Source organism: Salvelinus namaycush, chromosome 25 (assembly GCF_016432855.1).
Source record: "Salvelinus namaycush isolate Seneca chromosome 25, SaNama_1.0, whole genome shotgun sequence".
Taxonomy (NCBI): domain Eukaryota; kingdom Metazoa; phylum Chordata; class Actinopteri; order Salmoniformes; family Salmonidae; genus Salvelinus; species Salvelinus namaycush.
This window is the reverse complement of record NC_052331.1, coordinates 31,509,789-31,528,700: the sequence shown is the minus strand read 5'-3', so window position 1 is coordinate 31,528,700 and position 18,912 is coordinate 31,509,789. Positions and strand designations below refer to the sequence as shown.

The window sequence follows — 18,912 nt, the reverse complement described above, 5'->3', positions numbered from 1 at the left end:
TTCTAAAATTGATAAACTCATAAATCTACACACAATAACTGTCACGCCCTGACCATAGTTTGCTTTGTATGTTTTATGTTTTGGTTGGTTAGGGTGTGATCTGTGTGGGCATTCTATGTTGTATGTCTGGTTTGTATATTTCTATGTGTTTGGCCTGATATGGTTCTCAATCAGAGACAGGTGTTTTGCGTTGTCTCTGATTGGGAACCATATTTAGGTAGCCTGTTTTGTATTGTGGGTTGTGGGTTATTGTCTAGGTTATGTTGCATGTTAGCACATTGTTTATATAGCGGTCACCTTCGTCTTATTCGTTTTGTTTTGTAAGTTTGTTTAAGTGTTCTTCATTAAAGATAGAAGAATGTATTCAAACCACGCTGCGCTTTGGTCCGCTTCTTACGACGTTCGTGACAATAACCCATAATGACAAAGCAAAAACAGGTTTTCAGCAGGATTTTTTTTTGTGTGTTTGTGATAAAAAATATTTTTTCAAATTCACATTATAAAACCTCTCTGCCAATACACATTATAGTTAGGTTCATTTGAACAGCCAAGCATTTTATTCCTAAATCTACTGAGATGTGGTAGCCTACCACTGCAGTATGCAGACAGTTCTCATTGTGAAAAGAAGATACATTACAATGTATCACATGAAATTGAAGTAAGCCTAGCAGCTATAATATAATTTCACAGAAATAATTTACTGGTGGAAATTACATACAATTTTGTAGGCTATGGACATAAAAACTTATGTCAAATGTGTTCTGGATAGGTGTGATTCAAAATATAATTGCACACTGACTCACTGCTTATCAGTTCATATGAGTGAGTTAAACTATACTATACTAAAGAAATTAAAGTCCCAAACTTGTGTCTTCCGTGAAGTGTGTTCTATTTTCTCTATGAGGTAATGAGGCTTTAACAGGAAATCTTGATGTGACTTTCATTTTTGCTAAGTTCCACTTTTTCACCATAGAAAAAAGGGAACTTCGAAGTTCAGTCAACAACTTCATCGTCTCTCGCTCATAGACCAACTGGACCACTCTGTTCTTCTCACCAAGGCCTGGTAAAACACATTTTTATTGGTTCTGACCTACGGATCTTCTGTATTTCATGGGTGCTATCTGGGGGCTATTCAAACAATACTGGAATCTGGAAAATGTTCTTAGGATATGCATTGTATTAATATATTTCTTATTAATTCATTTGTTGTTGATTTCAATTTTAATGAATTGTTTATTTAGCTCATAGGTTATTGAGATTATTTTGCAATGATGACCTGGGTTTGGTTAGTTTAGTTAATGACATAATTTATTGGATGCCTTAAATACCAGACTGTTTATGCATAGTAGGCTGCCCTTCATTTCAACACCCCAAACTGCTGTCATCCAATAATGCATTTTTTCATTCACAGGTCATGATGTCTAATACAACTTGTCTCCCTGCAAACTCTACCACAGACTGCCTAGACCCAGCTTCTTTTAGTTTTTCTGTGGGATATGCTGTGGGTCTTCCTCTGTTCTTCATAGTTCTGGTAGTAGTGATTGCGCTGATCTATACCAAGCGCAGTAAATTGGGGAATATGTGGCAGTTAGATCAACTCAAGAGCACAGAGGTCAACACACGTCAGCTTGAGGGTTCCCAATACACGGCCATGGTCAGACCACCACCCACTGATCATAGCCCTATCTACGAGAACTTCACTGACTCCAACAAGACAACCATCAACATGAACAGGTAGGCTACATGATGATGATTAGTTTGGGTTGAAATGTTCGAAAAAGTGCACTGGAAGTTGAAAGTTGATTAGGTCATTATATTGAGGAAAATCAGAGTTTGTCTTTGCCTTTTGCAAACTGTTCATTTCCAAGATTTCATGCCTCTTTTATTTTCACATTTGAATTGTATTAATCCTACTGTGTATCAATGACTCAACAATGGACTTTTTACAGAGTTGACAAATGTTGACCACACAACAGTGAGCACACATAGGCCATGTTTGTTGTGGTGTAACTGTGCGGGGAAGCATGTTCTGATGTTGGCCCATCTGTCTACCTGTCTCTCCAGGTCACCCGTTGAACCTGAGGACATATATCTGCAGTGTGATTTACCTGATGATGCAATTTACAGCAACGACATGTCCTGTAGCCTGGCCATACTGCCTCCTGACACTGAAGAGGAAGATATTTATATAATGCCAGACGTTCTATAGTTACAGCCATAAAGATGACCCTATTAAAATACAAACGGAGTCATATTTTTGTAGGACAGGAAGAGGAATCAAAGGAGCCAATATGTTCTGGTGGCTTTTATGTTTTATCCACCTCTGAAGGAAACTTGGCCATATTGACAAAAACATTTGTCTTAATTAGAATTTTTTGCTTTGTTTGACAAAAGTATGTTATTATGTTATTGTACATATTTTAGTAAGTGCCTGCTAGGTTCAGTACAGTGCAACAACTTTTTGGGGCAAATTTAAATATAAGTAGCAGTTTAGCCCAAAATGTAAAAAAACAAACATTTTTACAGTGAACTTTTTCACTCTGTAGTTAGGGAGAAGTCAAAATTTACCCAATTGTTACCCGGAGGGGCGTGTTGCCTAAAAGATTGGCTGTGCTGTGTACACTGCCACTTCAGGAGGCGAGTCAAAGGCTTCTTCCCCCCCATTATGGGATATTGTGTGTAGGCCAATGACAAAAAGTCTTCATCCATTTTAATCTCACTTTGTAACACAACACAATGTGGAAAAAGTCAAGGGGTGTGAATACTTTCTGAAGGCACTGTACAGCAGTCTTGTTGACCGGTCTCGAGTACGGTCTCCAGACCACATATTGAGTGTCTCGGTGTTGTCTGGTGTCTGATACATTTGGACTCGGTCTTGACCCGGTCTCGGACAGTGAGGACTCATAAATACTTGCCTAGACCAAAGGAGTAAAAAACTCCTAATTACCAGCTTCCATTCAGTCCAGTGTTGCCATTTTGTGTTTTTTTTGCCAAATTTTGCAACTTTGAAAACAATGTTGCAGGTGGCAGATTTTTGGCGGTACTTCTAAATTGCACCGCGACCGCCATGGCATTTCTCTTAAAAATATATACATATATTTCACTGTGACCTGCTGCCTCTGACTATCAGGCAGTAAGCTGGCTGTAACTGAGTGAGTGAGTCAGTGAGTGAGCCAGTGAGTGAGCATGTGAATGGGGAAGAGGGAGAGGGCCGAAGGGGTGCGTGTGTGCTTTGAGAGTACTGGTTGAGAGAGTGCTGCAGCAGAGGAAGCTGAGTCATGGAGACAGAGCACTTTGTGACCACTTTTTACCAGTTGTAGGTAGGCTATTTAGATTGGTCATTATGGAGGCACACTTTTTCCATAAGACATATATTAACGCCTCCCGGGTGGCGCAGTGGTCTAGGGCACTGCATTGCAGTGCTAACTGCGCCACCAGAGTCTCTGGGTTCGCGCCCAGGCTCTGTCGCAGCCGGCCGCGACCGGGGGGCCATGCACAATTGGGCTAGCGTCGTCCGGGTTAGGGTGGGTTTGGCCGGTAGGGATATCCTTGTCTCATCGCGCTCCAGCGACTCCTGTGGCGGGCCGGGCGCAGTGCACGCTAACCAAGGGGGCCAGGTGCACGGTGTTTCCTCCGACACATTGGTGCGGCTGGCTTCCGGGTTGGAGGCGCGCTGTGTTAAAGAAGCAGTGCGGCTAGGTTGGGTTGTGCTTCGGAGGACGCATGGCTTTCGACCTTCGTCTCTCCCGAGCCCGTACGGGAGTTGTAGCGATGAGACAAGATAGTAATTACTAGCGATTGGATACCACGAAAATTGGGGAGAAAAGGGGATAAAATTTAAAAAAAATAAAAAATAAAAATAAAAAAAGACATATATTAACGCGCTAGAACAGCAACAAAGCATTGGAAAACGACTTTAGGCGCACTAGAGCTGTTTAGATAAGTTTGTTCAGAGGTGGTTTAAAGTAAACTGCATTCTTATGTCGACTTTTTTCATGGATAACCATATCAAGCGAAGGGTTTTACTCATGCTCAGTTCCAGGGTCTGGAGCACTGCGCAAGTGGAAATTTGAAATGGAAGTTATGGAACACCCTCGCATGCTTCTGTTATGGGAAGAAGTCCACAATGAAAATTACATTCAATGTGGAGAATGATAGGCTACATTTGCATCTGTTGACCATCAAGTACACTGTTCATTTCTATTCTATTTTAGGCTACTGTAGCCTTCCATTTGAAACAATAAATATGTTGAAATGACTATATCACTGGAGTCATTGCAAATCAATTTGTGTCACTTATGTAGCCTACCTGGAGCAAATGTATCATTCTCCATATTTAATGTCAGTTTCATTGTGGACTTTTCCCTGAAATTATATGTTGGCATGTTGGCCTATCGTGGGCTATAGACTACCTGCATTTATCTCAGTAAACCACGGCAAAGTTTAATTGCAATTATAAACCCAGATTTTAGTCAGTAGCCTATGCCTATTGAAATAACAAGTCAATCTCGCAAATAGACCATTTATAATAGTTTGTAGTCTTAACATTTGGCACACAATGACGGCACAATTGACAGAAAATAGCCTAACATTTGTTTTTTTATGTTCATCCAAGTGTTTCTTGCGCAGAGATTTTGAGATCCTCTGTCCAACTTTCATCACTCAAACTCTCCTTTCGGGTTTATCTATAGTTATGCACATGCTATAATTATAAACTGGGTGGTTTGAGCCCTGAATGCTGATTGGTTGAAAGCCATGGTATATCAGATGTGTACCACAGGAATGACAAAAAACTTGTTTTGACTGCTATGATTAAGCAATAAAGCCCAAGGAGGTATGGCCAATATACCATGGCTAAGGGCTGTTCTTTGTGGTATATGGTCAATATACAACGACTAAGGGATATGTCCTAAGAACAGTCATTAGCCGTGGTAAATTGGCCATGTACCACACCTCCTTGGGCTTTCTTGCTTAATCATAACAGTCAAAACAAGTTAAATCGACATCCATTGAGGGAAAATTATCTGGAGAGTTTAATAAGGGTGATTTATTTTTTCTCTTGCGATATATTCTTAAACTCTATTATTTTGATGGAAAAACAAATTTTCCTTCTTAGTCTACGTCATAAAAAATAAAGTCAATATTCCTTCTTAATTCACTCAATAACGTTATGGAAAAAGTGTTTATTGGATAAATGTGGCAAGTCCTCTTTTGCTGCAAAAAATTATTTGGGCTAGTTTTCAAGGCCTTGTGGGTGGGTTTTCCGAGATCATTGGGCTAGAAATTTTAGCCAGACCTGGCAACCCTGATTCAGTCAGGGCATAAAACCACTTCGCTAGGCCAAATATATACACTCCTTTCTCGGAACATTAATATCTTAACAGCCTTATCTATTATAGACATGTTTGCACACTGGTGAACCTATAGGCCTTCGGTGTGTGACAGGTTAGTACAGTGGTGAACCTATAGGCCTTCAGTGTGTGACAGGTTTGTGATTCTGAAAGGACAGCAACCGTAATACCAGTGCTCTCATGTAGGAGACTGCACTTTTTGTAAAAACACAAAGGTCCAGTGGTGTAGTGGAGGGTATACGCAGGTATAAACCCAACACATTCTCACACTCAATTCATGCAAATATGTACAAATAGAATTTCAGCAGATTTTGTGTGTTATTGTGTGGCTTAATTTGTGTGAAAAGACACACATTTTTGTGCAACTTAATTAATAGGAAAATACACACATTTTTGTGCGACTTCATTCATAGGAAAATACATTTTTGGGGGACAAACTTAGGAACAATCTTTTGAAAGTTATTAGAGCAATGCATGATGGTGTTGTTCTACACTGCCTTTTTTGTGTCCCACATTTATTAATATAAAAAACAAATGTGTTAACAACAAAATCTTGTTAATCAACCAGGTTGTCACCTAAATAACTCTAATATAATAGTAGCCTTGTTGTTTTTTTATTTGTATTAATGCCAATGCTGTTTTCTATGCTTGTTTTCACATAATACTTTGGAATACTTGTGCTATGTCGGATTTTATGAGGGTCGCCAAATTGGAGTAAAAAGCTTTATTTGTCTGTTTTTGTTTTGTGGTATCAATGAAGGTATTTGATTGTGTTTTTTCAGCGGGCATTGCGTACAGTATACTCACTTCTTAATCCCTACTGATGCGTATCGAAGTAGTGTAGTGGAGGTATACGACTTATCAATTATGTAGTACAATAGGGAAACCATGCACAAAGTAGACTACACAATCACAAAGCACGTGAAATATGCTCGCCACACACATAACCTAGTTTCAGCTGAATATCCTCTGCAGGCAGCAAGAGTGTGCAGCTCTCAGCTGGTTTTGGCATGGAGCAGCTCACAGAAGAATGACATCGGTAGCCGGTAGGGTAGGAAAAACGTTTCAACTTATGATATCCATCAGTAAATGCTAACTAGGGCAACAATGGGTATGCAAACCAGGTATTGAAAAAGTTTAGTCCAAAGTGTTGGCTGTTTGTGATGCTCAATTGTCATCAAGTACTGTTTGCATCAGGGGCGTAGACATGGACGGGCCTGGGTGGACAGTGGGTGGGGAGCCGGGCCCTAACAGGCCCACCCAATCAGATTGATGTGGTTTAAGCATTGTTGTGGACTTAGACCATCAAATTTGTGTATTTTCTTTATTTAAAAAAAAAGTGATATTTTGAGAGTGAAAATCTGAAAAAATCTATAGGAAAACTCAAAGGACGAGGAGGCTACAATTCCCCATCTTGTTGATGTGCATAACTGAGGGAGAGAGTCTAGCTTTTCATGGTCGTTACATCAATAAGACTGTAAAGTTCCCATATGTAAGAGAACTTCCGTGGTGTTTACATATTATCAGAAACACATTCTGGTCTATTTTGTGGCTTTTGGCGAATGCGTTCTAATGATCTAAAGTCGCGCTGTTGCTACTGCCTGTAAACACACAGTCCAGTTCAAAGTGAATGATGGCAGGTCCTACTGCCTGTAAACACACAGTCCAGTTCAAAGTGAATGATGGCAGGTCCTACTGCCTGTAAACACACAGTCCAGTTCAAAGTGAATGATGGCAGGTCCTACTGCCTGTAAACACACAGTCCAGTTCAAAGTGAATGATGGCAGGCCCGTGTGGCAAATGGCTTGTTTGTATAAAGGCCTACTGTAGCTCTGATCGGCTACAGCACACCGGTCTGTGAAGACTTCGGTCCTGGACAAGACAGATGTTTTTATTCTGATTTATTTACTGTAGTGTAACGGCCACTTTCTCACGGCCGCTTTCCCACTCTATATTGCTAGAGAATTTTCACAAATGCCTTAGTATACATAATTCCCAAACATTCAAAAAAAATGAAAAAGTGGAAATTACCATATCTAAGCAGTGGTGTAAAGTACTTAAGTAAAAATACTTTCATGTACTACTGAAGTAGTTTCTGTACTTAACTTTGTTATTTATATTTTTGACAACTTTTACTTCACTAGATTCCTAAAGAAAAGGTTGTACTTTTACTCCATACAGTTTCCATGACACCCAAAAGTACTCGTTACATTTTAAATGCTTAGCAGGACAGGAAAATGGTCCAATTCACGCACTTATCCAGAGAACATCCCTGGTCTTCCCTACTACCTGATCTGGCGGATTCACTAAACACAAATGCTTTGTTTGTAAATGATGTCTGAGTGTTGGAGTGTGCCCCTGGCTATCTGTAAATGATGTCTGAGTGTTGGAGTGTGCCCCTGGCTATCTGTAAATGATGTCTGAGTGTTGGAGTGTGCCCCTGGCTATCTGTAAATGATGTCTGAGTGTTGGAGTGTGCCCCTGGCTATCTGTAAATGATGTCTGAGTGTTGGAGTGTGCCCCTGGCTATCTGTAAATGATGTCTGAGTGTTGGAGTGTGCCCCTGGCTATCTGTAAATGATGTCTGAGTGTTGGAGTGTGCCCCTGGCTATCTGTAAATGATGTCTGAGTGTTGGAGTGTGCCCCTGGCTATCTGTAAATGATGTCTGAGTGTTGGAGTGTGCCCCTGGCTATCTGTAAATGATGTCTGAGTGTTGGAGTGTGCCCCTGGCTATCTGTAAATGATGTCTGAGTGTTGGAGTGTGCCCCTGGCTATCTGTAAATGATGTCTGAGTGTTGGAGTGTGCCCCTGGCTATCTGTAAATGATGTCTGAGTGTTGGAGTGGGCCCCTGGCTATCCGTACATTAAAAAACACAAGAGAATTGTGCCGTCTGGTTTGCTTAATATAAGGAATTTGAAATGATTTATACTTTTAATTTTACTTTTGATACTTAAGTACATTTTAGCAATTAAATGTTATTTTGAGACGTAAGTATATTTAAAACCAAATACTTTTAGACTTTTACACAAGTACTATTTTACTGGTTGACTTTCACTTTTACTTGAGTCATTTTCTGTTAAGGTATCTATACTTTTAATCAAGTATGACAATTGGGTATTTTTTCCACCACTGTATCTAAGTGGTCGCTTGTCAGAATAAAACATTTTTAAAGTGCCATATTCCTCCTGGGGGTGTAAATGAACAGATTTTAATAAGATTTAATGTTGCTAAAATGCTGTCAGTCCCACTTTAAATGCAACAATGTTTCACATACAAGTTATTTTCAAAGAGATGGTTAACAACAGCTAGCGGGCTGCAATAAAAAACCCAGTTCCATTCACCAGATGAGGATAATTTTAAACTGAACTTCTTGTTGAAAGTTATTCTTGAAAAGGGAGAAGCTAACAAATTAGAACCAATATCCTCTTTGATTACACCTGCTGCAGCCGCTGCAATCTAGCCGACAACAAAAGCCAGCTAGTTAGACCATAGGAAAACTACTGCTCGCTATTGCTGAGTGACCTGTTGGCCTTCAAGAAGGCAGAAGTTCCCATACGTTTTTGTAAAAACGGTCCCTTCCATTTAAGTCAAAATATTATTGGATGATTCCACTGTCACCCCAAAATGTTGCCCTGATACAGTAGAATGGCAGATGCCTTTATTTAGCTTCTGATGGCCTAGCCAATGGCTGAATTAGCTAACTCGATTTATCTCCCCAGAGACCAGCAAAGAAAAATCCTGATTGGATTTTTTTTCTCTTCAGTGTTAACCCTTTCCTTTCCAACAAAAACTGAAGAGATTAAATCAGAACATCATTGAAAATATTATAATTATTATTTTATAAATCCCAAGCCCTTCTCTGAAGGCGTAGAAGCCCCATTGTTCCCCACTGTGTTTGGGTTAGTAATATTTTGTAGAGTGGCTCTATTTTCCCTCAGCATGCATTTGATTTTACTGTTCTGAATGTCTTAAGAATCCATGTGTTTTTCTGAAATATGAACAGAAATACTGGACATTTTGAACTCTTATTATGGTGTTGATTTGATAAAATTACAATCATGGTCTTGAATTGGACTCTCATTTTTCTGGTCTTGGTCTTGACTCGGTCTCGCCCCCCGTCTTGGTCTTGACTTGGTCTCGCCCCCCCCGTCTTGGTCTTGACTCGGTCTCGCCCCGTCTTGGCCTTGACTCGGTCCCCCCCGTCTTGGTCTTGACTCCGTCCCCCCCGTCTTGGTCTTGACTCGGTCTCGCCCCCCCGTCTTGGTCTTGACTCGGCCCCCCCCGTCTTGGCCTTGACTCGGTCTCGCCCCCCCGTCTTGGCCTTGACTCGGTCTCGCCCCCCCCGTCTTGGTCTTGACTCGGTCTCGCCCCCCCGTCTTGGTCTTGACTCGGTCTCGCCCCCCCGTCTTGGTCTTGACTCGGTCTTGCCCCCCCGTCTTGGTCTTGACTCGGTCTCGCCCCCCCCGTCTTGGTCTTGACTCGGTCTTGCCCCCCCGTCTTGGTCTTGACTCGGTCCCCCCCGTCTTGGTCTTGACTCGGTCCCCCCCCGTCTTGGTCTTGACTCGGACTCGATTTGCTTTGGTCTTGGTCTCGAATCAGTCTCGCTTTAGGTTGTCTCAAACACAACACTGCTGTATAGCCCGCCATTTAAAAAATTAATTGTGAAGCGTTTGTGACATGCTACAGGCTGGCAGGAGCGCTCAGCATTTCAACAACATGCCTATACAGTTTGCATTTAGGTTGTATAAATGAAATTGTAAAAATAATTACTTGGAATTAAATAGTAATGAAACGAAAAATGCCTTAGTAATTTTTTTAAAATACGAGTTTGGCCAGTCTTTGGTTTTGAGTATCATGCAGTGAGCTATGCATGCCTGGTTTGTTAATTTAGCTTATCAGATTCTAAAACAGTTTCTAAAACTGCATATCTAAGGCTCTGGTCTGTCAGAGTGAGGAGTGAGGTTAAACGGTAGGCATGTTCTCTGCTATCCACTTTATATTTGAATTATTATTCTGGGTATAAGGGAGGATCACTTGTTTTTTTCCAAGCGTTCAGGGAGGGTCAGGTAAAGATATATATTACTGAAGGGAGGGCCATCCATTTTCCTTTCAGAGAGGTCAGATTTTCTCCAGGTATCCCTCATCATAAATAACTTACAGCCACTTAGAGAGTTGCTGATGGCTTTGATTTCAGCTTCTCCTTTCTCATAAAATAGAAAGGAACAGTCAGTAGAAAAAGACAGGGGATGCCCTTTTTGAATCTGACCATAGGTTATCAAATAGTGTGAAGTGAAGTCATCTGTTGAGCGGACTGGTGATGGGTTGTCTGGGGATGAGCAATAAATAACATCCCTCTTGCACTGAGAGAATGCATATTTGGATGCTTGATTAATGAAATTACGTTTGGTCATTGGGAACGAAGAGAAGCTAGTCAGTGTGATTGTTCAAACATGATGTCTCGCAGCGCAAGGGAAATGTTATTTGTTTTACCCCTTGACCCAGTAACAGGTTCTGATTGGATAGGGCCCAGCTACATTATGTCTAATGCTCAGCTGACTGCTAGTAAAATCAACCAAAGTTCAGGAAGATTGAAGAGGGACCAAGCTGATAAGAGCTGAATTAGTAGAATTGTGAACTCAGGATAGAAAAGACAGGAGCTAGCCAGAAAAACAAATAGCAATGCAAAGTTAATGTCTGCTCACTGTTATCTGCTGTCTTTTACATGCACAGTATTATCAGGAAACATCTGTTTTTCAACGCCAGTGCATGCAACAGGATACTCGTTAATGTAGACTAATCAAGAAAATACCCCTGGGGGACACCAAAAGTATCTTCGGCAGTGTTTCAACCATGACAGGTTTTATTGTGGATCTAAAACTTGAGGTAGATAAATGCAATTCATGTCTAGGGTAGTCAAATGCTGAGGAATAGCGAAAACATTGAAAATGAGGAAGCGAGGCTCAAACTGAAGAAATGGCCCAAAAACATTAAGATTGAGTCTCTCTGTGTGTTGGAAAAGTTCCAGCAGTGAACTTTGTGTGAGTAGTATAGTGTTTCGTTAATGTTTTAAAGGAAACACGTAGAAAGGAAGCAAAAATCCCTTTGACCTACAGTACCAGTCAAAAGTTTGGACACACCTACTCATCCAAGTGTTTTTCTTAATTGTTACTATTTTTGACATTGCGAGAATAATAGTGAAGACATCAAAACGATGAAATAACACATATGGAATCATGTAGTAACCCAAAAATATATTTGAGATTCTTCGAAGTAGCCTTGCCTTGATGACAGCTTTGCACACTCTTGGCATTCTCTCAACCAGCTTCACCTGGAATGCTTTTACAACAGTCTTGAAGGAGTTCCCACATATGCTGAGCGCTTTTTGGCTGCTTTTCCTTCACTCTGCGTTCTAACTCATCCCAAACCATCTCAATTTGGTTGAGGTCGGGGGATTGTGGAGGCCAGGTCATCTGATGCAGCACTCCCTCATTCTCCTTCTTGGTCAAATAGCCCTTACAAAGCCTGGAGGTGTGTTGAGTCATTGTCCTGTTGAAAAACAAATGATAGTCCCACTGATCGCAAACCAGACACCTCCTCCATGCTTCACAGTGGGAACCACACATGCAGAGAGCATCCGTTCACCTACTCTGCGTCTCACAAAGACACGGCGGTTGGAACCAAAAATCTCAAATTTGGACTCATCAGACCAAGCGACAGATTTCCACCGGTCTAATGTCCATTCCTTGTGTTTCTCTTCTTCTTATTGGTGTCCTTTAGTAGTGGTTTCTTTGCAGAAATTCGACCATGAAGGCCTGATTCACGCAGTCTCCTCTGAACAGTTGATGTTTAGATGTGTCTGTTATTTGAACTATGTGAAGCATTTATTTGGGCTGCAGTCTGAGGTGCAGTTATTCTAATGAACTTTTCCTCTGCAGCAGAAGTAACTCTGGGTCTTCCTTTCCTGTGGCGGTCCTCATGAGAGCCAGTTTCATCATAGTGCTTGATGGTTTTTGCGATTGCACTTGAAGAAACTTTCAAGATTCTTGAAATTTTCAGAATAGACTGACCTTCATGTCTTAAAATAATGATGGACTGTTGTTTCTCTTTGCCTATTTGACCTGTTCTTGCCTTAATATGGACTTGATATTTTACCTAATAGGGCTATCCTTTTAATACCCACCCTACCTTGTCACAACACAATTGATTGGCTCAAACGCATTAAGAAGGAAAGAAATGTCCACAAATTAACTTTTAACAAGGCACACCTGCTAATTGAAATGCATTCCAGGTGACAACCTCATGAAGCTGGTTGAGAGGATGCCAAGAGTGTGCAAAGCTGTCAAGGCAAATGTAGGCTACTTTGAAGAATCTCAAATCTCAAATATATTTTGATGTGTTGAACACTTTTGTTACTACATGATTCGATATGTGTTATTTCATAGTTTTGATGTCTTTACTATTATTCTACAATGTAGAAAATAGTACAAATAAAGAAAAACCCTTGAATGAGTAGGTGTGTCCAAACTTTTGAGTGGTACTGTAGTTTGTGATGGGATACCTTTCAGATTTATCATGCCACAGTGAGTACATCTGAAAGAGAGTGAATGTTAAAAACAGCTTAATTTCAAAGCCCGTTATAACACTGCCTCCTGAATAACCACACTCAACATCCAATGCCACCCACCCAAGTTTGCACAATGATGAAGACTGATTCAGATTTTCATTCCCTGCAAATTGTATACATTGGGTGGTAACAAGACCTTTCAAAACGTAAGATTGAGGGTGTTAATATCAGGTCTTGGCTGTGGAGAAATAGAGGATGGACTTTTAGTAAGCATGAACAAAGAACTTGGGGAGTTTCCTGGTGTACATTAGCTGTACTTTTACCAAATGAAGACGGCAATATTTGTCAATATTTGTATATGTCTGGAGATTGATCACTTACTTATATTCAACTTCCCGGACACTTGATATGTCACACCCATCATCAATCTACTGAAGTAATGGACATGTGACCTCAGTACATAGTACTGTATGCCATTGGCGGTCAGTGACGTTTAAGATGAGGGAGGATACTTTTTTTTAATGTGCATGGCCTTATTTCTATTACAGCATATTGGATGACTTTATTTCATATTCCATTCACCCAGCTCAATGTAACATCGATAGGTTTAGGCTACTACATGATACTCACATTTTCCATATACCCATCATGAGGTTGCTAAAACCTAGCCTAAGAATGAAAGTTTATAATGTAGGAGCACAGGTCGAGAGAAAATGTGACAGACAGTGACATATTCAATACCACCTTGCACACTCTTACCTGCATCTAGCTGATCTAGGGTGTAATCATTAATCCAACAGTTGCAAATGAGAGTCTCTATTGTACAAATTCAGGTATGTTTATCCTCATTTAATTACGTTTGCTTCCATTTGTGAAACGTTTTTCAACAGAATCGGCTGAATGAATACACCCCTGATCACAGCATGATAATTTTGCTCATTGTAGAATTCTTTCTCGCATCTACGCACTCTCTTCTCACCTTTTCCCTTCGCTTGTGGATTTCAGTGAACAACACATCAGCTGTCTGTAACCAGGTGAAAAAGCCTTTCCAAGCCAAACCTTCATATCATAACCACTAATCGCTACACACAGCCTACATCGTGAATGTCACCATGTTATCTAACGTAATCGCTATTCAACATAGCTACTAGAACTAACGTGTAAGTAAACCTGCTACAATCATGCAGTACACAGTTACGCTGGTGGCAATACATTTATAAAATCAAAAGCTTACCTTGATTTGGAAGAGTTACAGTGTTGGATAGCCATAGCCAGCTAGCTAACATAGCATCCCTTTCTGTTTGAGCCGGATGTTTGAGTAGGCTAAACTAGCTAGCTACATTCTCTAGCCAAGAGAAAGTGAAAGTGAAAACAAAATATGAAATATAGCTAGCTAGTTATCTCTCTCCCTCAGTTGCTTCTCCTTCATTTATAAATAAATACATTTGTTCAAAACTCTTCACATATTGTATTTCTCTCTCTTTGAGTCAACTACTCATCACATTTTATGCCCTGTAGTGCTAGCTAGCTGTAGCTTATGCTTTCAGTAGTAGATTAGAGCTCTGATAGGTTGGAGGATGTCCTCCGGAAGTTGTCATAATTACTGTGTGAGGAAGTTGTCATAATTACTGTGTGAGTCTATGGAAGGGGGTGAGAACCCTGAGCCTCCTAGGTTTTGTATTGAAGTCAATGTACCCAGAGGACGGAAACTAGCTGTCCTCTGGCTACACCATGGTGCTACCCTACAGAGTGCTGTTGAGGCTACTGTAGACCTTCATTCCAAAACAGTGTGTTTTAATAAATTATTTGGTGATATGTAAATATTTAGTATAGTTTTATCTAAAAAAGCCAACTTATTTCATGTTTCGCTATTTTATTTTTATGAAATTCACTGAGGAGGATGGTCCTCCCCTCCCTCCTCTGAGGAGCCTCCAATGCTGTATGCTTCCCAAAATGTGTTAATGATTTAGAATACACAATTTGAAATTATATCAGTATATAAAATATTTTAATAAACATATGCAAATACACATTTATACTGTATTTGTAAATGTTTATATGTTTATATTCATATCTGTGTATATATACACTGTAAAATGTATTTTGAAATGGGCTATCCTCTGACTTTCATATCAAAATCTCTCACAATTTACAAAATAGGCCTTCTACACACCAAAATGTTGGGTTATATCCCAAAACAATCGTGTTATATATTGAGTTGTTTTGTTGAATGATTGTTGTTTATTAAGTTGTTTGATAGAAAAACCATCAGGTTAAGTTGCCCGCTACCTGTTTATTGTTTGTTATCTTTGTCGTTGATAAAAAATGAGATATGATGCTTATAATTATCAAACAGTATCTTTAGCATTATTTGTTCTCTCTTTATTTATCCGAACTTATCTGTATAATATTTCATTGTGGTTATCGAGATACAGTATTGCCTTTCACATTCCTTTCACATTAAATTACATTAAAATAAATTGTATTTATTGTTTAGAGATATGATATCTGTTCATGGTGCTGAGTTTACAATTCATGTCGTAATGTGTTCTGTGTGCTATTCTTACTGTCATCCAAAATCAAATACTTAGTTCATTTGTCCCGTAGGTCATTCAGTATTTGGTCAAAGCCACTGAAAAATGGTTCAAGCTACAGCTGCAAGATATTGGCTATCATATCTTTTACGTCTTTCACGGCACACCCTAACTTTTAAATATTATCTAGATGGTTTTCCGTAAAGCACAATCATTTCAAGTTCTTTTACTGTTACTAAGGAATTAAACACATGGGGTAAACATAATTTGTGAGTAAAAAATATTTGTTGTAAAGTTTGTGTACATATGCATTCAGGCACAACAATCCAACATAAACAGTAGGTTTAATATCCACACTACAGTAACTGACATTTTAAAAACAAGTTTTTTTCCGGACAAACTTCCAAAATGTTTGGAAATAATACTGTACATAGCATTACATTCAATTGAATACATATTTACAGTACAGTGATGTAAGGATCAAGCTAAATAGTGTAACATTGAAAACTACACTACAAAACAATACAAATAAGTTTTAGACCCTGTGTAACGCTCGTCTTCCTCCTCTTCTGAGGAGGAGTAGTAGGAAGGATCGGAGGACCAATGCGCAGCGTGGTAAGTGTCCATATTTTAATAACGAAATAGAACACTGAACAAAAACAACAAAGTGAAACGAACGAAAACGAAAGAGTCCCGTATGGTTAAACACAGACACAGAAACAATCACCCACAACCCACAATGACAAAACAGGCTACCTAAATATGGCTCCCAATCAGAGACAACGACTGACACCTGCCTCTGATTGAGAACCATATCAGGCCAAACACATAGAAACAGACAAACTAGACATACAACATAGAATGACCACTCATATCACACCCTGACCAAACAAAACATAGAAACATACAAAGCAAACTATGGTCAGGGCGTGACACCCTGTTAAATAAATTACAATAAATAATATAATTTTGTACATAGTCTTGGAAAAATATAATATTATGGGCCACATGAGACTAACAAAGTTTATCTTCCAAATAAAATAGTACATTTCAGTCATCGCTCCACAGTAACTTCTCTCAAAATCCATAGGTGATGGATAATGTTGGGTATTTTTGTTTGCTTAGCTGTTGAAAAGAACATTAGTAATGTCACTAATTGAGCATGACAAATGTTATTTTCTTACGTCCTTTGAAAACATTATCCATTCTATTGCAGTATGTAGCACTAAAAGATAAGGTTTGTTCTGACTCTTTTTTTTGTCCTTGCCTGAGCTTACCCCGAAGGACTCAAGCACAGTGGCATTTGCTGACAATCAAGTCATTGAAGGGTGTGAGCTTCAACTTTCCCCAACTGTCATAGTGCATGAGGACCATAGGTTCATAGGCTGCCGGCACGCAACAGGGGTGAGGTGTTGCTCCCTTGTTGATGTGGTGAAGACGAGACTTTGCCTGCGCGTGCATGCTGGCTGGCTTGTAGTTGTGTGGACAGGAGCCGTCGCAGAAATGCATGTTGTAACCAGTGGGGGCCACGACCCAGTCTGACCAGCCAATCTCCTTGAAGGACACATTGATGGATTTCCGGCAGCAGCGACCGTCTTCGTCACAGTTGTCCTCTTTGTTGGAGCGAGTCCGTCTTCTTCTGCCTGCTGATCTAGGTTCTACAAGGTCTACCTCCAGGACCATCTGAGGGGTCCTCTTGGGATCAGTTCCCTCTTCTAAGGCCAGTTCTACTTCCACAACCAGATAGTGGTCGTCCGACCTCCCACTCCACTTACCAACCACAGTTCTGATGTCCAAAGTCAAATCTCCAGTTCTTGTAGCGAGCGTCTGAACAAGGGTCTCTGTGTGAATCAATAGAGAAGAGTTCAGCGGTTTCGTCTCATAGATCTTCACATGAACCTCATCCCTAATTGTGGGCTCGGCAGCTTTAGAGCCATCCAACCGCTGTCTGTAGAGCTTCAGCTCAGCCCGGGCCAAAGTGAGCTCCTTCCTGATGTGTGGGTTCTTGTGGAATACAGCTCTGTACCAAAGCACATCTGATGGATGTTCCTCATCACCCCAAAGCACTTTGAGAGGCTCCACTGAAAGAGGTAAAAAGAGGGTTGTTACACAGATGCTCAAGTTCTTAGAATTACTGTCATGGCTTGAATAGGTTGTGCTTTTAAGAGTTGTAACGGATGTGTCTTGTCAAAAAAATAAAACAATGTCAAACGATTTAAAACAAAGCTTTGGAGAAGAGGTACTGTGTTAATATCAATCCTTTGCTAATACCAAATGTTAATGGTAGGCTTTTGTTGGAGTGCACACAAAAATGAAGGCCTTTAAGACAAAATTGCTCCTCAGAGCATGACTCACTCATTCTCACAACATATGGTTTCAGAAAACACTCACAGGTACATTAAGATTCATTTTTTTTTAAAATATGTTTGAGGGCTTTTTGTTAGTTTTGTCATAAAAGCGAATTTGAATTCTTCTTGAAGACAAAAACGTGGGAGAATGTTTCGGTACACAGGTACACACCTTGTACAAAGTTATTAATAAGCTTTGCATAAAGGCAAAATTCCATGCAGTCAGATCACTATCTAAAGCTAGAATGTCAACAGTCGGGTCCTGTATTGTGGTAGAAACCAGTACAGTAGCGATGTGTCTTTAAGTAAGGACCCACCTGTGGCTGGATGAAGCACAGTGGATGCCCTCCTTGGGGAACGCTGGGTTTCCCCCTCCTGACTGGAGCTCCTTCTCAGCTGCCTCAGTGTTTCCCTGTAGAGCCTATGCATCCTTATCATCTCCTCTTCGGAAGCCATTTCCCTGGGCCTGGCCTCCCTTTCCATCCCCATGGAGCTCAGGATCTCTGTCTTCACTGCCTCCAAGACCAAGGCCCTCTGGTTCTCCTCCTGCCCTAGGCGGGGTGTACCTTCTTGGGGGAGGCGGGGCCGGCCCTCCCCCTGACAGAGGCTGAAGAAGAGGGCCACCCAAGAGAAGAGAAAGCACTGTGTGACTGAGCTAGGCATGTTAGGTTTGTTCTCAGAGGAGATGTCAATGTTATGAATGAAATTCCAGACATGCTTTCATTTATACAGCTTCTGCATGGCCACACCTCTCCGCTGTCAGGTGAGCACTCCTTTCGCGCTTATACTGTATGTATTGTCATCATTATGTAAAGGATTTAAATATATATGTATTTGTATATACAGTGCATTCGGAAAGTATTCAGACCCCTTCCCTTTCTCCACATTTTGTTAGGTTACAGCCTTATTCTAAAATTGATTAAATATTTTTTCCCCCTCATCAATCTACATACAATACCCTATAATGACAAAGTGAAAACGGGTTTGTAGATATTTTTTGCGAATTTATTAAAAATAAAAAACAGATACCTTATTTACATAAGTATTCAGACCCTTTGCTATGAGACTCGAAATTGAGCTCAGGTGCATCCTGTTTCCATTGATCATCCTTGA

General features: G+C 40.3%; 1 protein-coding gene across 1 annotated transcript; it reads right to left on the bottom strand.

Annotated features, from left to right (window-relative positions):
- Positions 1-16,738: 16,738 nt before the first annotated feature.
- On the bottom strand, positions 16,739-18,462 carry LOC120019888 (bone morphogenetic protein 2-B-like). The gene is made up of 2 exons (XM_038963299.1): positions 18,117-18,462; positions 16,739-17,532 (listed from the first exon to the last, which is right to left on the bottom strand). The coding sequence occupies exons 1-2, from the start codon at positions 18,460-18,462 to the stop codon at positions 16,739-16,741; spliced, it is 1,140 nt and encodes a 379-aa protein (XP_038819227.1).
- Positions 18,463-18,912: the final 450 nt, after the last annotated feature.

Coding starts and splice junctions, on each gene's coding strand:
- LOC120019888 (XM_038963299.1), bottom strand. CDS start 18,462: ATGCCTAGCTCAGTCACACAGTGCTTTCTCTTCTCTTGGGTGGCCCTC. Junction 17,533..18,116: donor TGTGCTTCATCCAGCCACAG/GTGGGTCCTTAC, acceptor TACCTCTTTCAG/TGGAGCCTCTCAAAGTGCTT.